Source organism: Copadichromis virginalis, linkage group LG13 (genome assembly GCF_057382275.1).
Source record: "Copadichromis virginalis isolate Kocher_CV1m ecotype Utaka linkage group LG13, C_Virginalis_male_GT1.1, whole genome shotgun sequence".
NCBI lineage: Eukaryota > Metazoa > Chordata > Actinopteri > Cichliformes > Cichlidae > Copadichromis > Copadichromis virginalis.
In genome coordinates, this window is record NC_140630.1 from 14,442,754 (window position 1) to 14,459,517 (window position 16,764).

General features: G+C 39.5%; 1 protein-coding gene across 1 annotated transcript; it reads right to left on the reverse strand.

Moving 5' to 3' along the window:
• Window positions 1–1,784: 1,784 nt before the first annotated feature.
• LOC146695363 (uncharacterized) lies at window positions 1,785–15,168 on the reverse strand. Its single transcript, XM_085476715.1, has 6 exons — window positions 14,403–15,168; window positions 12,620–12,777; window positions 7,996–8,176; window positions 6,384–6,447; window positions 5,755–5,854; window positions 1,785–2,288 (listed from the first exon to the last, which is right to left on the reverse strand). The coding sequence occupies exons 1-6, from the start codon at window positions 15,151–15,153 to the stop codon at window positions 2,259–2,261; spliced, it is 1,284 nt and encodes a 427-aa protein (XP_085332841.1). The 5' UTR covers window positions 15,154–15,168; the 3' UTR covers window positions 1,785–2,258.
• Window positions 15,169–16,764: the final 1,596 nt, after the last annotated feature.

Here is a 16,764-nt window from a genome sequence, read left to right on the forward strand (position 1 = left end):
AAATCTTTGAATGCAGACTCATGTGGTTTCTGAGCTGACATTTTTAAAACACTAAGCCTTTTAAACCTGTTGTGCCCTGATTTGCTCCTATAAGTTTTCTGTCTTTTTTTTTGCGTGGCAAACTTTGAAGTAAGATTTGAAATAATGTGGCATTAAACCATAGACCTAGCTATCTGCACAACTTATAATTGTAATGACTGATGGAATAAATGTAAGACCTTGACCGAACTAGCATGATTCAATTTCTCAGAACAATCTATATTAAAAAATATGAGTCACCTATCATCTCCTCTTCCTGTTTCACTCCGTCTCTGTGCCCAGGCACACAAACCGCCATAAATCAGGCCCCATCTGTGTTCTGCACAGGCTACCTGGTGTGGTTTAGCCTAATCTTTTTTAGTGAGTGTGCTGCAGGCAAAAAAGTCACAGATGTATCTCTGCGCAGGCGTCATTTCACTTCACATTTCCACTGAGGTTACAAACTGAAAAAAAAAAAGAAAAACTGAGAGCAAGGGAGAAAGAGGAAGAATTTCATCGCTTTGCCTGAGCTGACTGGAGTTATGTCTGCGTTAGGTCTAGTTTTGCCTTTTTAAATGACTACCTATTGTTCAGCCTGAGATTCTTTGATGGCTTTAACGCCTTAATACACCTAAATATAAAAACACATGATGTCATTGAGGCTAGATTTTCAAATAGTATGCCTGCTAGGGATATGCCTAATGACTAAACGCTTGTAATGAGTGGCTTTACATGCACATACACATTTAGCACTGTAAGCTCACTTCTTTCTAAGCCTGCCATATCAGTCTTACCCCTCAGGGCTGTTGAGTCAGTCAAAGCCATTGGGAAGCCAGCTGAAGGGCCTCAGAGCACATAGTACACATTCTGTGACATACAGACACATGATGCCTCAGAGAGAGACGGGCTGACTGACAAGCACTCGTCTCCTCTTATACGACTGCCTGTCAGTATGTGTTCATCAACTGGAACCAGTCTACATGGCAGGAGGACATTTCTCCCATGCGCATTACTTTTGCAAAATGGCTTTGCTGACCTGACAACACAGGCAGGAGTAAAGTCAGTAGTTATTGATGCTGTTTACTGCACCTAAGGGCCTTAATTAATCACTTTAATCCTAGTGGAGAATGAAATACAGCAGTAAGCAAATTTAACCTTTATTAAACATTTAACGTAACATTTTGCATTTACTCCAAAGCAACTGACTCATCAAAGAATTTACTCTTTGAATATACTGTGTTTTTCCTGCAGCACATGTCCTTCCCGTCTTCTCTCCTCATCCCAGCAGGCACTGTTTAAATGCCACAGAGTTGTCAGTCACCTTTACAAGGTATATGTGGTCTGCGGTCCCAGGCTGTGCTCAGGAGTCTCCTCTCTTATTACAATGTCATCTTTGGTTTGGAGCTGTGTGACAAAGGCCCCTTTCACGGGTGCTGCAAGTCTCCTGAGTTCGATTAGCTTGAAATTCCACTGTTCCGGATGGGAGGTTCCACAGGCCTCCAGGCACATGTGAAGTCAATGACGAAACGTAGCCTCCCTCTCCTGCTTTATGAACACCTACTGTACAGTAACAATGACAGCCAAGGTTTTCTGGTTAAAGCACCAAGGCTTGACTTCCTGTAAAATAACTTTAACGCAGAATGTCCGAGGGATACATTCAGTTTATTTTGCAGCCCTTGAGCGACATTTGTGGAAAAAGATATATCCAATGAAGAAAACCATCAGGAACGAAACTGCTCAATTTAGATGATTATGTCTGTGTTGTTTGACTGCTGCATGTTTATTTGACCAGCAAAAAAGACCTGACAACTGACAAACTCATCACATTTGTCGGTAATGAGCAATTGTCGGTGGTAGGTGGGGTGTGTGGGCTTTGTTATTGTTTGCACACAATTGATCTCACACAGATTTCACTTCATGCAATTTCCACCTGCAGACTACTTTTACAAAATTGCCTATTTAATAATAATCTGGCATCTCTGTTTAGTGTCAGATTGAATCATATCAGTAACAGATAATAGCCAAAATACATTATCCTCAACTAATAAAAGCCTGGTGACAATATCTGCAATATCGTTTTTTTCTGGTTACAGGATGCAAAATACAACATCAAATGACATACATGTAGCATGACTTAAGTAAGAAATTAAAGGAGTTATACAGTAATTATTATTGCAAAGTGTTAAGCTTGAAGATGCAGTAAGTGGTCAGTGAAGTATCCCCATTCGCCGGTGTCCGATTTATCTTTGCAGGACCTGATCCAGAATTTTCTGCAAGACAAGAAAAACAACAATGCTACGCTAGCTCCTGAAGATCAAAAACATATCTGTCTACTCTTAGACCTCTCTTCTCTTTTAAGAACAGCTCAGCATCACTCAGGTAAGACGCAGGCTGCCAAATTGGCTTTCACTTCCATCAGCTTCACTGCTGAGAAGGCTAAGCTCAGGTAGGGGGAATAATTATAGCTTGCTTCCTGACCATACACCCCTGCTATGCAATCATGCTTCTCTTACAGTACTACACAACAGCTGAAATGAAATTTCAGCCAGCATTCACAACCAGCCACCCTCTACACTGTGCTATCAGACCCTGCTGTGAGTCTTAGCTGGGCTCCCCCCTGTGTGTGCATGTATATGTGTGTGTGTGTGTGTGTGTGTGTGTGTGGGGGTTGGAGAATTTCTGATGAAATGAAACCTCTAAAGCACACAGTGTTTGTTAGGGTGAACACACTCCTTTTCTCTCAGTCTCTGTGGTTGGGCCCAGCTAATGGCTTCATTTGAGAGGTGGGAAGGTCACACTGGCATCATAACTGCTCCATTTCACCAGGAAATAAAATATTCTCTTACAGAGCGATTTGACATCACACTTTCTTCTACAGTTGCTCGCTGTGTCAGTAAACCACACGACTGTGATTTACTGTAGATTCACAGTTTTCTTAAAAATGAAAGGGAGGCCTAAGGCAAAACAGTTCCCAGCATGCCTACACAGTGGCAAAGAAGAAATAAGCCTTTCAATTTTAGCTCATATTGAATAAGATCATGGAAAAACACGTGCACACACCATTTCGCTCTCTCTCTCTGTCTCTGTCTGTCTTTTGTGCGCACACACACACACACACACACACACACACACACACACACACACACACACACACACACACACACACACACACACACACACACACCGAGACTGTCATAATTGTGTAATTATCTGTAAGAGATTGGAGACATCTCTTCACATTTTTCACATCTCACCTGACTGACAGTGAATTCATTGTTCTGGTTATGTTAGAGACTGAAGGCTCGATCATAAGGGAAGCCAAATGGATCTGTCTGACACCGCATGTCCTAAATATATCATTCATTCGCCACAGGCCCCTAACAGCTGAAGGATGTGGATGCTTCATGTCAGCATTGCCTAATGGATATAAGCTTTTGTAGTGCTAGATTTTTCTGTAGCAGTGAAAGCCAAAACGACATGGTTGTGTAAAGGATGAAACAGGCTTAGCTGTAATGCAGTAATGATTTTGTTCTGGCATGACTGATAAGAAGGTTCTTTAATGCTTTCTGATTTTTGAACACACCGCAAATAACAGATTTCAAGCAAATATGAGGATTTGTGTTTAGATAGACCTTAATGTTGAATTCATACACTGGCGATACTCCACAGTGAGAAACGACAGAAACATCAGCAGTTGAGCAGTGACCTCTGGTGGACAAGGATCAAACCACGCTTCATTTTTAGATGCGGACACTATATTCATTAATCAAGATACAATTGCAGATGGTTAAAGACATCTGAACATATATATTATATTTTGTTTAAGTTGGTTTTTCTGTGAAATGGTTTTCTTTTAGCTTTTCTGAGAAATATGCTAAAACATGTTAGCATGCTGAAGAATGACTGGCCTCTTGTTTTTTTTGGCTGTGTGTGCTTATGTTTCCATTAATTAATCCAGTCAAATACAACTGAAAATACTGAAACATTACTTGAGTATACAGTACTGTGCAAAAGTCTTGAGCCACCCCTCATTTATTTATATTTTGCTTTAAAGGAGCCAGACTTGTACATTTTTTTTTTTGAGTGGTCTTGAGCAACAGTTCTCCACGCTCTCAGAAAGACTTTAAAAGCTTTTCTGCGGACGGTGACTGCCTTTTTTTTTTTTTTACTCATTTTCAGTCCAGCAGCTTAACACTTACCTAAGAATCATTCAAAACGGCACTTAAGTCAAAGGATGAACCAGGGTTGTGTATACATTTTTGCAAAGAACCAATTTTAAATAATATCTTTAGGCACTTTATTACTTGACACCTGCCATTAAAGTCATACTTTGTTTCTTTCATTGAAAAATGCCAAAGATAACACAATTTGACAAGCATAAACATGTATTTTTGGACCAACAAGGTAAATCCTAATGAGCTATTGTCTGAAAATGTGTTATATCTCAGCATGATGTGCAGTGTGTCCTTAAAAACTGAGAAAACTGGACAACTGGAGGACAAAAGAGAAAGTGGCAGTTCTGAAAAACTACAGTAGTATCTGAAAATCATGACCTAAAGAAATTTGGTGAAAAACATTTACAGGACCTGAGAGGTGGACCTACACCTTCAACCGTCTCAACAATCTACTTTTCAACAAAGTCTGATTACAAATGGTCTCAGTGAGAAAGAAAGGGAAAACAGGGAGACAAGACTAATGTATGTCAATTAAATTGGATTGAAAATCAGTGGCAACAGGTCTTATGGAGTGATGAACCAAATTTTTACACTTTGTCTCAAATTGTTAATATGTATGGAGGGGGTCAGGAGAGAGATACAACAGTGAGTGTCTCCATCTGTAAAACAGAGTGTACGCTATGCATTTCAGTACTTTTAGATTTTGATCCACCATGCAGTACCATCCAGAAAGCATCTGAATGGTACTGCCAGTACAATAAAAGCATAGCTGGATAGAAAAACACACAAGTGTCATGGATTGGCCTCCAAGCAACTGAGCTTCTACATTGTTGAAGCAATGTGAGATCATCTTGACAGAGAATAGAACAAAAGGCAGCCAACATCCAAGAAAGAGCAAGAGACCTGGAGAACTATTCCTGAAGACTACTTAGAGCGATTCAAAGAAAGCTTACCTAAAAGAGTGAAGGCTGTGTTGAAGAATAAAGGTGGTCATACCAAAAAACTGAATTTTTAAGCTTGTTAGAGCTGTACAAACTCAGTTTTCAGTTCTTTGCATTCGGTTCAATACATTGTTGCATCTGTAATGTTAAACAGCAAAAAATATGTATTTAAAAATGAGCAGTTTTGGGGTTGTATGGGTACAACTATCAAACTAGAGAGTGGGGCTGGAGCCTATCCCAGGTGGAGTTGAGCTAGAGGCAGGGTACATGCTGGACTAGTTGCCAGTCCATCCGTAGGCTAACACAGAGAGTTCCTCACAACCGCAGCCAAATTAGAAACACTAATTAATTTCACGCAAATGTCGCTCAACTGTGGGGGAAGTGAGGCTATCCAAAACCAGAACAAAGACTTCCCACCTGACTAGCAGGTCACAATCCAAAATGTTCTTGCTGTGAGTTGACGCTATACTAATCTGTGCCCCACCATGCCATCCTTTGGATCAACCCTTCTTGTGTTTTCTTTTGTACTTCAGGAGTATTTTTAATGTTTGTTGACAGTTTTCATGCACAATAATCAGTGTTCAGGACTGATTTTTATACCAAAATCACCCAAGCACTACCTTTTTAAAGACTTCGGCCCGCAGTCTGTTGGCTTGAGATACAGCCCTTCTTTTTTCCTCCTCCTTTCTCTTTGTCACCTCTGGCAGCATGTTGTAAATCCTACAGACAGAAAAACGCATATTCATACGCAGCAGGGGAATATAGTATCAGAAGTTTGAGGGTGGCTGAGCCATGCCAGCAGACTGGCATACTAGAGATGAGGTTTTATCTAGTGAGACCACAGCCAGTGAAAAACCTGGATCCATTGATAAACAGGTCTCGCTCAGACTACTTTTTCATTCCCGCAACTACAGCCAATTTGTCAAGAGATCCTCCAAGCCAGATAATGTTGCTTTTGAAAAAAAATTACAATGGGCAGCCATCATCTGATCAGGTGTGCCTTTCCAGATAAGGGAAGAAAAAAAAATAGATAAGATATACAGAGGAAAGCTCATATCTCCTGCCAAGACATTTGGGCGTCAAAGATCTATTGTATCTATACAGCATGCATATGTGTGAATGTGCATTGTGTGGATGCATCCAGATATGACAAACAAGGGTGATGGATTGTGCTGAATTAAAAAAAAAAGCAAAGTGCAACAAGAAGAAGAGTGACAATGTCTGACTCGGGTTTGATCTGAGAACTCACCGTCTGGACCTCAGCTGCATCTCTCTACTCGATATAGACCTCTCTCTAGGCTTGAAAAGGTTATCTAAGACACCCCCACACACACACACACACACACACACACACCCACACACACAGGCAATAATATGACGCACACACACACACACAAACACACAGGAATAACAAATAAGAATTAAAATGTAAATGAATCTCGCATATGTAAATGAACACTGAGGGCTGTGTGTGATCTCTCTGTTTCAGACAGTTACACACAGACACACACACACAGACACACGCACGCACGCACGCATGCACACACACACACACACACACACACACACACACACACACACACACACACACACATGGACAGATATCAAACCCACACACATGCCAAGCACGGGCATATCTAGTCCTACTAACTCTGTTTATAATTAGAATCCAAACTTCAGTCAGAGATGACTGTGAGCTATTCATGGTTCCTAATTTCATGACCCCGCCATGACCTTCCAAAACAAAATTCAGAGCCGAGAGATGATCTGAAAACACATCCCTCCTATAACTTCAGAAAAAAACAGGCTGTTATCCAGCAAAAAAAGCCAGGAAATGATTGTTATGGGATGTGTTGCTACTCTTAAAATTAGGATGCATTTATGAACATTTGATATTATGTGACCTGTGGAGAGCTCATATTCCACCAATGTAATAAAATCCCACATTTTTCAAAAGCACAAACTGGAGATTAATGCTCAGAAAAATGTATATAGAAGCCAATTTCTTGCACAGTGAACACCTTTATGAACCTTAAATAACCCAACCACGATTAAAAAAAATACACATCATTATATGTATTTAAAATTATACTTGGCATTGCGTATGAATGCTTTTTTGACGAATCTTTTTTTTAACTTGAAATAGCACAAAACAAAACCAAAGGATTATTATGGTCTATTTTTTGAAACTTTTTTATTTCCTGCATGCAGAAAACAGTGCTTTAACCGATCTGCAGTACCAGAAAATGTCCAGCAGAGAGCAAAGTTGGATAAATGCCACTACACTTTAAAGGGAATAAAATGTAATGTCCTCCCCTTTGTTTCAGTCCACCCCAGTTTAGATAGGTTAAAAAGAATTATTGGAGAAACAATTCACAGTTCCTCAAAATGCTAGAAAAATTCAATATGGTATGGCTACGAGCTTCTTATTTAATTATTTCTCACTCTGTGTGTTGGAGGCTGCAGTGTCTCCAGAAAACTACACTGACTGGAGGAGCTTTCATCGTAGTGCTTCATGGGTTTGATGAATGTTTCTGTCTCTGTAGAAGTGACAGAAGAGATGGGATACATGGTAAAAGATCAATGTAGGAGATGAGGGCCTGCTGTGGACTGAATCCTATCTGATCTGCAGTAGCTACACTGTGGATTGCCTGCTGTTGTTGCAAGAGCTCCTGCCTTACTTTTACTTCCACAACCTCCAGGATCTTTCACTGTGACTTAGAGCTCCTGATGTGCTGCTGTCATTTTACAGCAGAATCAAATCATTCAGATTGGTGGGCCAATAAGTATGTGACATTATATTCTACTAAGTGGCTTACTTCTGCTCCAGGTTTCGACCTGAGTTATTCAGCTGTGCTTACCGCTAAGTGGATCTGGTGTGGTGCAGTTCCTCTTTTGCTTGACACGATTTTCCCTAAGGCCCTGCACCAGGTCTGGATTGGAGTCCTGCAGTGATTTCCTTATCCTAGCCCTCTGCTCCAACCTCCTCAGTCGACCCTGAGATCGGCTGATGAAGTCTGGTCTGAAGAGCTCCAAAGCCTCCTGGGGTTGGGTGGGGAATATATATACAGTAAGCTGCTTGTTTGTGGGAAGAATAGAGTACAACTCATATACACTAATCCTGTGGAAAGAGAAAGAAAATCTTCACTGGGTTGAAATCTATTTTGAAAACATCTCTAATCTACATCTTAACCTTGGAAAATCCTCTTCACAGCCTTGTAATGGCTAGGAGGTGGAGGCAACATGGAAATATTATGCTTAGCTTTAGTGGAGATAAAGGTAGAAGAGCCTTGCTCACAGGGGGAAGCGGAATCCTTTAAAAAGCTTCACAGAACTCATTGGATCTTTACCCATCACAGCAACAAGATAAAACTACAAAAATGCTTTCAAATAGCAAAAAGAAAAAAGGGAAACTGGAATTATTCGTTTTTTTCTTTTTTCTCCTGAATTTGTTGAACCCATGTGCCAAAATATGTGAAATGTAAAGATGTGGGACCATAAGCACAAAGCTGGGGGTAGTATAACGAGGATTTAATTTCGGCCAAAAACAGAATGGTAAATGGTAAACGACAAAAGAGTAAGTAAACTGATGTAAGGAATCAAAGAAAACCAATCTTCAAACTAAAACAGGAAATAAAAGACAAATACTAAGAGTCTCATGTAAGACATGATGGAGAGGGCAGTACAGGCACGATCAGAAATTAGAGAGAGATGGATGAGAGACAGGGAAAACACTGAAATGCAAAAATAAATAAATAAATATACAAGAAACAAAGCACTGGATTGCAAACAATAAATATTATGAGTAGGAATCATAAAGTAAGACAGCAACAGACCCAGAACTGGGTCTATATAGATATAATACAGAAAGCAAAACATAAAGCTGAAAGATATAAAAAAAAAAAATCTAAAGTTTTCAGAGAAACTCAAGGACCAGGACTGAGGACCGTCCTCATCAAGTTTTTTGAATTTAGGATCTTAATGAACACATTTGAGTTTAACTTTTTGTTCCTTTATTATTCTAAACGTGAGTTTGATTGCTTGTGATGTGGCTGAGTCTTTGTTTTCTGTTTTGTGATCCTGTGTCTGGGTTCATGTATTCATTGTTATCCTGGTACGCTGACACTTTTAGTTTTTCTGTATTATGTGAACTCTGGTCTGTATGGAGAAATGGATTCCTGCTTTTTCATTACTATTCTAGTATCTTAAAGTTTCACTTGGGTATCTTTGTGTTTATGGAGTTTGAATGCCTGTTAAAATGATTTACAGTCTTAGTTTTGGGTTGTGAATCCTCGGTCAACTTTAGTTTCTCAGCCGAGCTGATTATTTTTCACGAGTGTAGTTCCCTTAGTGTTTTCTGTTTCTTCCCAATCCATCTCATTTTATTGTGTTCTCCAAAAGTTAGGTTATTCGTGTCTTGGTGTTGTCTTCTTTTAATTGTTTGTTAATTTACTGTTTTATTCTGATAGGTGGCTTCCTCCGTTGATTAGAGTTTTACTTCCTGTCTCTTTATTGTCCTGATTGCATTTGCCTACATCTCATTTCTCTTCTGTTTCTCATCCCCAGCCTGTTTTCTGTGTATAAATAGCCCTGCCCCATCCTTTGTTGGAGTGTCTGTTTTACTTTCTTGCTTCCCTTGAGTAGGTCTCTGTGTTTCAGTTTCAGAGGTAGACTTGATAATAAAGCTTGCTTTTATTCTGCTTTGTGTTTGAGTCTGCAAGTGGGTCCACGTTTGACCTAAAATGTAAAAATGAGAAAAACAGCTAAAGTAATAAAAAGAAAATCTCTCAAATTACCCATTGAGATGATGCAGCTGTTGTACAGATGTTCATTTCAACAGGAAAACAAATTAACGCTCTCTGTGTGGGAAAGCTTAACTGAGCAGTGTACATATGTAAAACTTGACTAATGAGGATTTTAAAGGTTACACATGGCACATATACTGCCCTCTTCCATCTTATGTGGTAGCATTGTGACAATACCAAACTGCTTTTTGTAGTATTTTCTTCCCTCCAAAACAACCTTTGTATTATTGGTCGTGGTTCTGTGCCGTGTAGAATAATTATTTGTGAATTTCTATCCACAGTAGCTTCACTCACCTTCAACATTTTTCTTTAACTTTGATGGATCAAAAGGAGTGGAAAGAGAAGAAATTTGGAAGTCAATTTGCCACTGGAGGGTCTGGTCTGTTTTTTTTTCTTTCCTTGAAATTATATTTAATAATATCTTACACAGCTGAAAGAGTGCCTGAAATCATTTCAGTAAAAACACCTACAACACCCTTCAAATAACAAAAAAAAAACCCAAAAAAACAAAACAAAACAAAAACTGGGTCACTGTGTAAAAAATAAATAAAACAAAATGCAATGCCTTTCAACCAATTTGAAACCCTAAATTTAATTGAAAATGAACAAACACAACATACCAATTACTGAGGCAAAAAATTGTTTTTTTTATGACTTATGTGCTTATTATGAATTTGATGCCAAATTTTGGAAAACTTGTGTAAAAACGTAATTTACAAAGTCCTGAAATTTGATTTAGTACAAAAACACAATTTTGCATTTGAGAAACAAAGTCAACAAGGCAAAAACTGAGTTTAAATGTCAACAATAAAGTCAAACACTTGAGAATAAAGATCTATCTACACTGAAAAAAAGGGATTGGCCAGCTCTTGGATTTACGTAAGCATCTCGCGTGTATTTAACACAATTGCTTACAAAAAGTAAGTCAATAATATAGCAATGTTAAATCCCGCTGCACTGCATGGGTTTCAGTCTCGCGCTCTTTGGATCGTGGTTTCAGGAAGGCATCCATCTCAGTCAAGTCGAGCAGCCACCTCTACTTTTTTTGGTATACCAAAAAAAGTAAATTGGGTGGTTGTTACATTAAAAAAAGTCTAACTTGTAATTTGAACACAATAATTTCATGTTTCTATGAACGTAATTAAATCATGAAAGATCTGTATGAAATTCAACAACTAAATCATAGCTTTCCTGCATTTCGTAGATTGTTGGCATGCTGGTTAGTGCTGTTGCTTCACAGTAAGAAGGTCCTGGGTTCAAATCCACATTCTGGCTAGTTTGAGGTGGTTTCTCTCTGGGTATTCTGGTTTCCTCCCACAGTTAAAAGTCATGCAGTTATTAGAGTTAGGGTTAACTGGTGATTCTAAATTACCCGTGAATGTAAGTGTAAATGGGCAGCACGGTGGTTAGCACTGTTGCCTCACAGCAAGAAGGTCCTGAGTTCAATTCCACCATCAGGCCGGGGTCTTTCTGTGTGGAGTTTGCATGTTCTCCCCGTGTTTGCGTGGGTTCTCTCCGGGTACTCCAGCTTCCTCCCACCGTCCAAAGACATGCAGCTTGTGGGGATAGGTTAATTGGATAATCCAAATTGCCACTAGGTGTGAATGTGAGTGTGAATGGTTGTCTGTCCCTATGTGTTAGCCCTGCGACAGACTGGCGACCTGTCCAGGGTGTACCCCGCCTTTCGCCCTATGACAGCTGGGATAGGCTCCGCGACCCTGAAAAGGATAAGCGGAAGCAGATGGATGAATGTAAGTGTAAATGGTTGTTTGTTTCTATGTGATAGACTGGTGAGCTGTCCAGGGTGTACCCTGCCTCGTAACCTATCACTTCAGGGTTATTTCCCAGCCCTCCTGCAACCAGGATAAAGATAGGAGGATCGTAGTTGTTGTAGACCCATTCAAGTTTTATGGTAACTTGAACATTATGTAATATGAAGACAACATGTAGTATTTAAGTGTACAAGTAGTATTGGGGTAAAAGTTATTGAATAGTGTTGAAATAAAATGACAAAATTGTGAAGGATTAAAATATTCCAAGAGCTCAACTTACTTCATTTGAACATGTTTTAATCGCGTTTTATGAACACAAAATGCACAGGTTTACTGAATATGAAAAAGTTGTGCTGATTTAACTCAGTTGTTTAAGTTTCTGCCAAAGCAAAACATTTGTGTGCAACCAATGTCCACTATTGAATCAAGTAAATCCAACATGCCCCTTTTTTTTAAAAGATAGCTAGCTAGCTAGCTAGCTAGCTAGCTAGATAGATAGATAGATAGATGCATATATTGGACCATGTTTTTCTATAGCCTTATGTAGATACAAGATCTCTTTAAATTTGTAGAAGTACTGATGCATATGTGCAAAAAAGCATTAAGTACTATTAACTGGTTACAATTCTGTCATTTATGCTATAGGACAATTTGACCCCTCTGGCCATTTGTGGCATTGCAACAACAAACAGCTCTTGCAGCCAACAAAGCATTTTTCTGGGTATTACCAAAAATAGATATCTATGAGACTGTTGTTCTTAAACATTTCTGTTATGATGTGGGACTCCATGGAGGTTTCATTTCAATATAACCTCCCAAATAAAGGTCAATATAAACTCTGAAGGAGCTTTCTTAAAACAAACAAACAAATAAACAAACAAAAAACAGTATAGAAAAATGGCTCATACTTGAAGGCTGAGAGTCTTGGGAGTGCCTTCTAGAGTCTTCAGTGGGGAATCATAATAACAGGTCTTATCCAAAGTAGGAACTCTTTCAGTTTTCTGTGGAACAGTCATCCTTTTGCCCTTTGCAGGTCTCTCTTGCTTGCTCCATGTTTCGGAAACCACTTGACGGACACAGAAAAAAGTGAAATTTAATTTGGCGAGTCTTGTCAATCAAAACCAAAATAAATTTCAAAGAGCAAGATGATTTTCCCCATTTCACAAGCAAAAATAATTTGAAGTTGTGTTTGTGTTAAGCGGTATCTTTTGCAGTTTGTTCCAGTTAATTTCTTTCCGTCACTGTAATAAAGATTTCACAGTATGCTTAAGCTCCAGCTAAACTTTTATAATTTGCAAAGGGATACACACACACACACACACACACACACACACACACACACACACACACACACACACACACACACACACACAGATAGAAAAACCCAGAGGGAACACGAGTGTGGCCCATGAATAATGTAAAAGATGGCAGCGCATCCATCCACCACCCATAGCCCCATTCCTGTAGCTTTTGTAGAATATATATCTCCACTGAATACCCTGCCATAAGCGTATGGCATGTATATAGAGCACTATTACAAAGTAGCGTCACCGGTCAAACTATTTCTATAGGAGGTAGCTTTCCCTCTTGGCTTCACTATAAATTCCAGTGAAAAGGAAATCATCCATTAACAGCCTTTCATCTTACATCAAGTGAAAAATATAAAATGAGTACAAAGAACAGTCACTTAGAACGTAAAACAGTGATAAAGTAAAAACCAGAGGAATTTCACCAAGGAGATGATTATTTGTCTAGGACCTCAAATGTCAGTCCTATAGGCCTTCTGGGCTCCTGCCTATAAGCAAGTGAGGCCTTTTAGTCAGTTTTAGAAGTGCAGATATGTTGGTTTTTATACCTTTGTACGCATCCTGTTTAACTGCTTCCCCATTTTTTCTGTCTTAAACTAAGATATAAACTTCATATTTAGGGATTTATTCAAACATTGCACAGATAAGACTACCTCTAAGCAGGAAAACAGTCAAAGTGTGTGTTTTAAGATGGCGTTTGAAGTGAAATAGTTGGTCTCCTACACCAAAAGACCAAATTTTGCATTTAATAATAGACCATGTTGTAGTGTGACACTGAAAATCTCACATGTGCTGAACAACATGTGTTGTTTTGGGGCTGATTTGTTGTCTTAATTGCCATTTTCTAAAACAGGAAATTCCTCTGTGGCATAAACACAATTACATTTTTTAAAAAAAATAATCCTTTCATAAAATCTTGTCCTGACTTCTTAAGAGATTGGAAGATTCTTAAACACCCCCCCCCCCCCCAGTTTATTTTAAGTCTATTGTTAAGATATGCAGCAGCAAAGTGTGTGAAAAGTAAAAGGAGGATGAAAGAAAGTGTTTGCACTTTAATAAAACTTGCAGTTGAGCTGAGTGTGTGCTTGTATCAGCTGGGATTTATTTAAACAATGTGAATGTACAGTAGGATAAGTGTGGTAGGTGTGTGTGAGTCTATTATCCATGCATGAAGTATAAATCAAAAGGTGACAGGCAGAGTGAAAAAATGAGACTTTCTACCCTCCAAGACCACATTTAGATTACTTTCACACCTACAGAATAATGCGATCTTATCTACAGCAGCTTTAGAATATATATAAGGCAGTCAAAGGAGTATACAGATCAGTTGGCATGGCCACTTTAAATGTTTTAGACTTGTGAATCAAGGTGATGAAATTCATACCTGAGCCAGTTTCGAAAGTGTGCTGCCTGTGCCTGAAATTTCTCCATGCAGAGAAGCTAGCCTCATCTGCATTCCCCTTCTGTGTGCCAGTCTTTGTGTTTGAGGGACCTGGCCCTCTGAATGACAATAATCCCAAAGTATTACTGAGGCAGTGCGTGTCTGAATCCTCATTCTTGCTGTTAACACCACAAGCGGGTGGTGTTCGGTTGAACCTGTAGCCCCTGTGCTTTGATAGAGGGCCTCTGCAGCGACCCGAAGAGCTCTCTCGGCCATTACGTTGGTTGCTGTCCAACATGGCTGCTCTGGATTTCGCATATCCCTCATTTCTTTTGGCTGGTTTGCTATCTTTAGAGGATCTGTGGCAGGACGAGGTACCAAGGCGAATTGACAATGTAGACCTACACAAAGCTGGTTTACATGCTCCTTTCCCCTGTAGTTCCACAAGGGAAATACAAAGTGGCTTGTCCAAAAACACAAAGGATCTAGTGCACCTCAGAGGCACCTCGTGATAAATACAAGATCGGTAAGAAGGCTGTGAGGAGAACAGGTTCTTTACTGAGCCACCAATCACTTCCTGCTTTCTGTCTTCCTCTGTATAGCTCAGTCTGCAGTGCACAAGTTGTACTTTCTTCTTTCCGGGATCTTTCACTGCCAATCCATCAGCTGGTGAGTAGGCCCGTCTGAAGTCACTTGGCATCAGGTAGCCAGGATTTGGTCTGCACACGTTCAGTTGGGAAACTGAGACTCTCATGGTGGGTTTAGATTGGGCTCTTCTCCCAAAGGTTTCTGCCACTTCTGGAGGAGTTGCTAACTTCACAGGTTGTGTTGGCGTGGATATCTTGGAGACTTAAAGTGATGGTAGGACCTTAAAGGGCTGCAGTGAAGAAGGAAGAAAATGTCTCTGTGGACTCTTTACAACCACCTCTGGGGGTATCTTCAGTCCAAAACAAGGTGGAAAGTTCACTGAAGATATCCAGTAACTGCTGCCTGAGAATAGACCGTCTCTGCTGTTGCTCTAAGAGACACTCACCTCACACTTGCCTCTTACCCCCACCACACACCCAGCAACAGGACATTTCTGTGCAGTGAAGCGGTGATATCCGTATTTGAGGGCTATGAAAAGACAGAGAAAAGAAAAATGTCTTGTATCAGGGTTGTGCTCCAAGTCTTCATTTAATACCCCTGCAAACCAAGAGGTTCTGTAGTTGAAATGAAACAAAGAAAGACTGCAAATACAAAGATATGAACTGCTGTAATGTGACAGGGCAGACTTATCATCTGCTCTCCTGTGCTACTTGTTTCTTTATCTGTTGCTGTTTCCATGACAATGTGCAACTTGATGGACAGCATGTGGGGACAAATTATCCATGACATTTAAAATGAACAATCCAGTTGGTCCTTTGAAAAACAAAGATCAGAGCCTTCCCTGTTTCTATTTCAAACTTCACCTAAAAAAAGAAAATCAAAGATCGAACAGGACAGTTTCCTACTGTCGCTGTAAGGATACTTTACCGGTTAATATTTTTTTTCTTCTGATCGTCTTTGAAGGGCAAACTATGAAACATCTTCCCCAAACATCCCTTGAGTTGACTCACATCCTCGAGAGCTAAATATCAGGAGACGTTTGCACAAATATAATTTGGATTAATGAATGACATTTCCTCTTGCTTGAATGTTATTATAAACCAATATTAAAGAAAACTTTAAACATAATTTAATTAGATTTAGAGATTCCTTTTTAATCCTCAATTTAAATGCTTTTTGTTGAGAATTAAATGTTAAGATTTGATTTTCCACTTACATCTTAAAGTACAAAATACCACAAGTACACAGTGAAAGATCGCACTGTGCAGTAGCGAGCTCACCGATATTTGCAGTCACATCGGTCTAGGTCACAAGACCTCAAATAAGTATAACAAGAGCTGTTCATTGATGTTAACTGTCAGTAAGTTTGGAAATCTCCAGCTGTGGAAACCTGCTGACATCGACCAGCTGTCTTATAATTCTTTCATCTGTCAGCTCAGTACAGAGAAAACATTAGCGCACTGCGGTTTCTGATTTTGGCTGCACACACCACGTATGATTTAAAAGAGAAGTCCACTTCAAAGGCACACTCCTCAACATAAAATGCAATTATCAGACTTACCCACTCATCACAAAAGTACACCTATCCTGTCACAGAAAATGGTAGTTCCGTTAACACTTCAATATCACATTATTCACTCCACTTTATCATGCCATCATTTATTCCACGCTCGGAGCCATGCTTATTCCCACCTAACAGCATCCAAAAGAAAAATCTCTCTCTCTTGCTTTCTGCTTTCCAGCTCAGCTGACGATGACTCTCCTAACATAGCTATCG

Bases quoted from the DNA above. Each gene is read 5' to 3' on its own strand.
- LOC146695363 (XM_085476715.1), bottom strand. From the start codon at position 15,153: ATGAGAGTCTCAGTTTCCCAACTGAACGTGTGCAGACCAAATCCTGGC. The intron at 8,177-12,619 runs GTATGAGCCATT...ACCCAACCCCAG, and splicing joins CCAAGACTCTCAGCCTTCAA to GAGGCTTTGGAGCTCTTCAG. The intron at 2,289-5,754 runs GTAGTGCTTGGG...CTTGTCTTGCAG, and splicing joins GGGCCGAAGTCTTTAAAAAG to AAAATTCTGGATCAGGTCCT.